Source organism: Papio anubis, chromosome X, assembly GCF_008728515.1.
Source record: "Papio anubis isolate 15944 chromosome X, Panubis1.0, whole genome shotgun sequence".
Lineage (NCBI taxonomy): Eukaryota > Metazoa > Chordata > Mammalia > Primates > Cercopithecidae > Papio > Papio anubis.
The window spans coordinates 104652215-104659804 of NC_044996.1; the positions used below are offsets into that span (position 1 = coordinate 104652215).

The 7590-nt window shown below is 50.7% G+C and overlaps 2 protein-coding genes and 1 pseudogene across 3 annotated transcripts; 2 read left to right on the plus strand and 1 right to left on the minus strand.

Moving 5' to 3' along the window:
* Window positions 1–940: 940 nt before the first annotated feature.
* LOC103880712 (putative E3 ubiquitin-protein ligase makorin-4) lies at window positions 941–3622 on the minus strand. Its single transcript, XM_021933108.2, has one exon. The coding sequence runs from the start codon at window positions 2727–2729 to the stop codon at window positions 1218–1220; it is 1512 nt and encodes a 503-aa protein (XP_021788800.2). The 5' UTR covers window positions 2730–3622; the 3' UTR covers window positions 941–1217.
* A 403-nt stretch (window positions 3623–4025) lies between these two features.
* Window positions 4026–6050, plus strand: LOC110742198 (collagen alpha-2(I) chain-like). Its single transcript, XM_021933107.2, has one exon. The coding sequence runs from the start codon at window positions 4053–4055 to the stop codon at window positions 4449–4451; it is 399 nt and encodes a 132-aa protein (XP_021788799.1). The 5' UTR covers window positions 4026–4052; the 3' UTR covers window positions 4452–6050.
* On the plus strand, window positions 4445–6050 carry LOC101022099 (annotated as a pseudogene). The gene has a single exon (XR_004180899.1). The product of XR_004180899.1 is annotated as a TNFAIP3-interacting protein 2 pseudogene (transcript).
* Window positions 6051–7590: the final 1540 nt, after the last annotated feature.

The window sequence follows — 7590 nt, forward strand, 5'->3', positions numbered from 1 at the left end:
TTTTCAGAAAATGCCTATATTGGAAAGACTAGATCGTAAAACATTAAATACAACTGTGTATCCAAGACCCAGTTTGGGTTAATATATGGGATAACCAGGTAGTTTTAACCTCTATGGCTAACTCCATTTCTCTTATTTATATAAACATAGCTAGTACTGCTATATTGACAACTACCAATATACTGCTTTGTCCTTTAAGATCTAACTGCCATACAAGACTTAAACCACTAAACCAAGGTCTTCTACCAAGGCCAATAATACTGCATCTATGCAGGTTTGAGAAGCTTAGAAGGCTACTGGCCAGCTTAGATCCCTTCACCCATCACTCCTATCATTGGATCCCAAAGCAGGGCCACTGCTTTTAGTTTTGAACCTGGGGTCCTCAAAGTTAGTGTGTGAAAAGTCCAAAAACACAATCTGGTTGAAAACAGATGATGCAACACACCTAAACTAACTGTCCGACAGTTAAATTCGTGTTACAAAAAAACTAACTTTAAGGCCAGGCACAGTGGCTCATGCCTGTTAAAAAAACTAACTTTAAAGCCACGTGCCGTGGCTCATGCCTGTTACAAAAAACTAACTTTAAAGCCAGGTGCCGTGGCTCATGCCTGTTACAAAACACTAACTTTAAAGCCAGGCACGGTGGCTCATGCCTGTTACAAAAAACTAACTTTAAGGCTGGGCACGGTGACTGACACCTGTAGTCCCAGCACTTTGGGAGGCAGCGGCAGGTGGATACCTGAGGTCAGGAGTTCAAGACCAGCCTGACCAATATGGTGAAACTCCGTCTCTACTACAAATGCAAAAAAATTAGCTGGGCATTGTAGCATGCACCTGTAGTCCCAGCAACTTAGGAGGCTGAGACAGGAGAATGGCTTGAACCCGGAAGGCGGAGGTTGCAGTGAGCCAAGATTACGCCACTGCACTCCAGCCTGGGTGACAGAGTGGGACTCGTGTCTCAAAAAACAAACAAATAAACAAACAAACAAAAATACTAACTTTAAGACTTATTTTTGTAACTTTTTTCAACAGGGAAAACAACACACTCCTTGGGGAAAGGTGAGGGGGTTGAGAAGACAGGCCCTGGGTAAATATTCTTACCACAGCACCTGGAGTTGATAGGCCTGCCTAGGAGAGAACACAGGCACTGCCACACCACCACAGGGGACAGCTGCTGTCTGGGGTCAGCAGACCAGCTCACACACCACGCAAGGTTTCTATAGATCTAAGGCACAAAATTCATCACAAAACAAGTCCCACACATCTTCAGAGTCTGTCAGTTCGTTGTCCCCACCTGCAGTCGAAAGCATAAGCAACATCTCTCCCAGCTCAAAGGTGACAGCCTCTTCTTCATCATCAAAGGGGTTGCTGTTCGCTCCTTCCTCAAAGAATTCCAAGAAGTGGTTCCTTCCTTGGGCCTGGTGTCTGCTTGATGTTTCCTCTTGCTGTCTCTGTGGCTCCTCTCTACGGCCATCAGGGTACACATGCTTGTAAAAACAGTTCTCCCCAAATGGGCAGCTCCCACGTCCTTCATCAAAATACCTGCATGCCTTGTTGCTCATTGCTTTCTTGTATTTCTGAATGAGTTTCTGCTTCTCTTCTTTCTCCTCCACCCAGTACTCACTTGGAATGACAAAGTTAGATGTGATTCGGCATTGTGGGCAGGACTTGACGATCCTGCTCTCAAATTCCTTAGCACTCCTCCACTTGCGAATGCACTTGAGACAGAAGGTGTGGTTGCAGTTGGAGAGGATCCCGAAGCGGTGCTCGCTGGGGTTGGCTTTCTCATAGACCACCTCCATGCAGATCCCACACACCCTGTCCTTGCTGCGCTGCACAGCAAATGAGAACTCCATAGCCTTCTCATGGGCTTCAATGCACGATTGTATATGCTGTGATCTCTGGGCAGCATCCATCGGATGCAGGGCCTGCAGCCCACATATGTCACATAAATCTCCGTGGAGATACACACAGTTCTCCCCATATCGGCACTGTCCCACTGCAGCATAGGGGCACAGCTCCTTCTTTGTTTCCACCGCGGTTTGCTCTTTTTCTGATTCTTCCTTGGTCACTGGGCCCTGCAGGGGTGCTTCAGTGCAGGAAGGCACAGTACGGCCACAGTAGGGTTGCCCAGGAACAAACTCAATAGCATTCGCCCAGTCCTCTGAACCTGCTCCTACAGTTGCAAAGTTTGAATTTCTTGACTCAGATTCGTTTGTATTCATTTCAACAAGTGGTCCAACTATCGAGGAGAGACTTGAGGAAGCAGCAAGGGATGATTCTGTAGTTAGCTCTGTAGCAGTTGCTTCTTCCTGTTTCAACGGCTTACTATGTTCACATCTGCAGCGGTCTCCATAAAGACAGTACCCTCGCTGAAAACAACTGCACACTACTCCACACGGACGGTCAGAGAGGTCATGCGAGTAGCGACAGTTATCTCCTTCCTTACAAATCCCATACACAAAATACCTACAGGTGACCTGTTTAGTCCAGCTGTTGCCGCTGCCGCCGTACGCGCCGCTGCCGCCGCACGCGCCGCTGTCGTCGCTCGCAGCACTGTCGCCGCTGCCGCCACTACCGTCGCTGCCGCCGACCCCTCCGCCCGCCCTCGGGGACGGGGCGGTGACTGTGGGGATCCGAGTCGGGGAGACCGCTGCCGCCGCCTCCGCCGCTGCCGCTCCTGCTCCTGATGTTGTGGCTGTTGTTCCGGGAGCTGCAGCCTCCGCCATTACTGCTTATCCAATGCTCCAAAGGCCCTGGAATGCCCAGGAAAACCCCAGGAGGCCCCGGAACTTCCGGGATCACATAGGTCCAAAGGCTCCGGAACTTCCGGGATCACATAGGGCCAAAGGCCCCGGAACTTCCAGGATCACATAGTTCCGGTCTGGCTGTGAGGAGAAGATGGCGAGGACCAGGTGAGGGGAGGGGAAGGAGACTGAGGCACCTGCTCGGTCCCTGCCGGCTCCGACTCTTTTTGTTTAAGAGAGTTTTTTTCTCCTTCTGTATGTATCCTTTGTTGGGAGACAGTTCTTCATAGGTCTTGTGTGCTTGCACATCTTGCAAGTAAGGCACTGTACTGTCCTGTGTTCTGGACTATGTTTTCAAGGATATTTGTATAGAGTGCATCCTTGAAAGTAGTGTCTCCCTCCAAAGAAAAGGGCAAGCATGCTTACTGTCTAACATAGTAAAGATAATGTTTACATCTGAAGCAAAGGGCAGGCATACTTACTGTCCACTATAATAAAAATAGTCTCCCTCTGGAGTGAAGGGCAGGAATGATTACTGCCCATTATAAAAGGTTCAGATTCCCTAAGTCCAGGGTTTCTCTCCTATAATGCAATCCACTGCACATGCAGGTGTTACCTGGTCCTCTTTAGAGTTGTGAGAATGTGTTGAACAGGCTTACAGATTTGACTGGTAAGGGGACAACAAGCACTGATTAGATTCAGACAGTTTATTACATAGACAGAAAAAGAACAGCATGGTGTCAGCTCCCTGCATTCCTTGTCCCACAGTAGGACACCAAAACAAAAGAGGCCAAATGAGAAGAAACATGAGTGTTGGGGCACCCTGTTGCTGAGGAGTCATTTCATTATTCTTTCTTTTTTTTTTAATTTCTTTTTTTCTTTCTTTCTTTTTTTTTTTTTTTTTTTTTTTTTTCGAAACAGTGTCTTACTCTGTCGCCCAGGCTATAGTGCAGTGGGGCATGATCTTGGGTCACTGTAACCTCCACCTCACAGGTTCAAGTGATTTTCCTGCCTCAGCTTCCTGAGTAGCTGAGATTACAGGCACACACCACCACACCAAGCTAATTTTTGTATTCTTAGTAGAGACAGGGTTTCACCGTGTTAGCCAGGCTGGTCTGGAACTCCTGACTTCAAGTGATCCACCCATCTCGGTCTCCCAAAGTGCTGGGATTATAGGCGTGAGCCACCTCGCCAGAGGAGCCATTTCTATACTGTAGCTAAGTAGTTTTATAGCCTGCAGCTTAGCCTCCCTAAGGGAGAAGGGACAAGCTGGAAATTACCACACCTCATTGAAACCAAGAGGCGATGAGAAACTCCCTCAAGATAGAGAGCCGGCGGGGCCCGGGCACGGAAGTTGCTGGTGGCCGCACGGCCTCCCAGGCAGGCCCACAGTCACGTGCGGGGACCCGGGGTCGGGCGGCTGGGAGGGGGCCCAGCGCGCAGCTCGGAGCTCTGCGGCCTATACTACGAGGTCGGGTAGTGGCTGCGGCGCCTGCAGGACCAGCTGGCCGCCTGCGACTCCCTCATCGCGTGCCTCCGCGCCCGGCTGACCGCGCTGGAGGGGGACACTGCGCGGTCCCTGGTGGACGCGCTGCTGGAGCAGGTGGCCCGCTTCTGGGAGCAGCTGCAATAGCAGGAGGACGGCGCCGCGGAGGCCCAGATGCACCAGGAAATAGGAAGTTGAGAGGCTTACTGAGCGGCTAGGAGTGAAAGAGAAGGAGATGCAGCAGCTGCTGAGCCAGCCACAGCACGAGCGAGAGAAGGAAGTTGTCCTGATGCGTAGGAGCATGGAGGAGGGGAAACCGGCCCGGCCGGCCAGTGACGTTCTGTGCCTCTCTTTGGCCAACGAGACCCACCAACTGCGGAGGACGCTGACCTCCACTGCCCACATGTGTCAGCATCTGACCAAGTGTCTGGATGAACGACAGCATGCACAAAGGAACGTGGGGGAGAGAAGTCCTGAAAGTCAGAACATACAGGTGGGGACACCTCTGTCCAGAGTGTTATTGAGGAAGAAAATCGACTGTTAAAACAGAAGGTGACTCACGTTGAAGACCTCAATGCCAAGTGGCAGCGAATCGATGTCAGCAGGGACGAATACGTGAGGGGTCTCCATGCACAGCTCAGGGGGCTGCAGACCCTCCAGGAGCCCGAGCTGATGAGGAAGATCTCCCAGCTCAACAGGTAGTTGGAAGAGAAAATAAACGACTGTGCAGAAGTGAAGTAGAAGCTGGCGGCCTCAAGGACGGCCCCAGATGCTGCACTGGAATGGATGCAGATACTGGAACAGCAGATTCTCCCTTACAAGGATGACTTCATGTCCGAAAGGGCAGATCGGGAACGGGCTCAAGGTACGAATCAGGAACTGGAGGAAAAGGTCACCTCTTTGCTGCACCAGGCGTCCTGGAGACAGGATTCTCAAGAGCCAGATGCCTGCTGGATTCATGCTGGGAGCAAAACTGCCAAGTACTTGGCCACCGATGCAGTGGAGCTTATTGCGCCTGGTGGCTGGAGGCCTGGGACTGGGTCCCAGCAGTTGGAACCCCCTGCAGAGGGCGGGCATCCTGGCACAGCCCAGAGAGGCCAGGGGGACCTTCAGTGCCCTCACTGCCTGCAGTGCTTCTGTGACTAACAAGGTAAAGAGCTCCTCAGGCATGTGGCCGAGTGCTGCCAGTGACCAAGATTCCACCCATGCCCTTGCGGCCCCCTTGCCCGGCACAGCTGTCCTCAGGGACAGGGTGTGTGCTCTCAGATGCCATGGATTAAGCTCCACTGAGATCCAAGGCCCCTAGAATAGGTGTGAGGCACTGTGATCGTTCACTTTGGTCCCCCTTTGGCTATGGAACAGGCTGGGTCACAGGGAACTCCCAGTGAGGCTAGAGGCTGGAGGTGGAGATGGGGTCAGGAACATCTGGCAGAGGGAGATCCCAGTTTTGTGTCTCCATCAGGCTGAAGCCAGAGCAATCTGGGGCCAGTGTGCCAGCCCCTCCCCCAGCCTGCATCTGGGTATGCCACGGCTTGCCAGAAAAGGGTGGCTGCCTATGGGAGCCACCTGTATGGTCCCCAGGGTTGAAGCCCTATCCTGTTCTATAGAATAAGGTGTCTCCTCTCTGCCTTGAACCAGGAGGTTTGTCAAATGGAGCACTGTGGCTGCACATCACACTAGGGGGCCCATCCCTGTCATTGCAGAGCCACATGTCTGCACTTAAAAACTGCATCACAATAGCATTTGTCGTATATCCAGAAGTTAAAGCACACTTATTTTATCCACCTATTTTTATAATAAATGTTTTTGCTCCTGTGGGGAAAAAAATAGAGAGGCAAATAAGGAATGGTGGTATGGCAGCTCCTCACAAGACTGCCTATCCTCTCATGCTTGGGGAGGATCACAGGGCCTTCTGCCATCGGCTTGCAGTTGAGCCTTGCCTATATGGCCTTTGAGGATGTATGCACGGTTTTCAGGGCACCAGCACAGAGGAGTTCCCCTGTGTAATCGGGGCTCAAGAAACTGGTGCCAAAATGTTGATATCTGGTGACTGGCCTTTCTACAGTAAAACACTGTCCATCTCTGTGTCTCATGTTTTCTACCAGATTCCATGAAACTGTGGTGGGCTGACTTGTTAGCTTGTTGAGTAGGACAAAATCTCAGACCTTTTATAGTTCTTGGCAGCTTTAGTGAGGAGGGTGGGATACTGACAGAGACATGGCTTTCTAGAAGGAGAAGGATGAGGATATTGTGGGTACATTTAATGAAATTTGAGGGCCAGGCTTGGTGGCTCACACCTGTAATCCCAGCAATTTGTGAGGCCAAGGCAAGCAGATTGCTTGAGCTCAGGAGTTTGAGACTAGCCTGGGCAACATGGCAAAATCCTGTCTCTACTAAAAATACAGCAATTAGCTGGGCATGGTGGCGTGTGCCTGTGGTCCCAGCTACTCAGGAGGCTGAAGTGGGAGAAATGCTCGAGCCTGGGAAGTCGAGGCTGCAGTGAGCCAACAGCATGCCACTGCACTCCAGTCTGGGCAACAGAGCAAGAAAATAAATTCGAGGAAAGTCACTGAAATATGTTGACCAAATTATCTGCTCAACTAGGCCATAAATAGTTCTTCACTTTATTGCCTGTTAATGATGGAGATTGAAGAGGTGGATGCAGGCTGAGTACCAGGAAGCAGGTTCAAAGACCCCTGCTCAAATGGTGCCCTGGTTCTTGCTAACTCTCCTGCTGGTGTAGAACTTCCTGAACAATTTGAAGTTAGCTTCAGGTCTGCCCCACTGTAACAACTAGTACTAGGTATTGTCTGGTGCGCATAAAAGATTCTGCCCTCTTTTGGACAACAATTGCAGAGATGTGTGGAAGGAGGGAAATTTATGACCACTGTGGGCAGAAACCAGGCACATCATTAGGAGTTTGGCTGGTTCACTTGGGAGATGAGGAAGTGGGGCTAGTAATGCTCATCAAGGAAGAATGGCAACGTAAACTGGGTCTTATGGCTCAGCCCCTCCTGCGGTCCATCGTGTCTGCCTTAGATCCACTAGGAGAGAACAGTAAAAGGTCTTAGAGGGGTTTTTTTTGCAATAGATCCTGGCTGCAATAAGGGAGCTGTGAGCCTTTCAGGGAGATTTTCGAGACAGACAAACTCCCATGGGAAACCATAGATGAGGCATTGAGTAGTATTCAGGCTCTTACTGCCTTGAATTGGGGCTTACGATGCTGGCAAAGGTGATCCACTGGAGAATGAGAAACTGACCCGATCAAACCTAGGTAGATGCTGCTGCCCTGGAAAACTTTCCTTGTGTTGAAACTGGGTGAGAACATAAGCGATGTTATCTTGGTGATGGGGCAGC

What these genes read in the sequence shown, in the direction of transcription:
- LOC103880712 (XM_021933108.2), bottom strand. Translation starts at nt 2,729, where the DNA reads ATGGCGGAGGCTGCAGCTCCCGGAACAACAGCCACAACATCAGGAGCA.
- LOC110742198 (XM_021933107.2), top strand. Translation starts at nt 4,053, where the DNA reads ATGAGAAACTCCCTCAAGATAGAGAGCCGGCGGGGCCCGGGCACGGAA.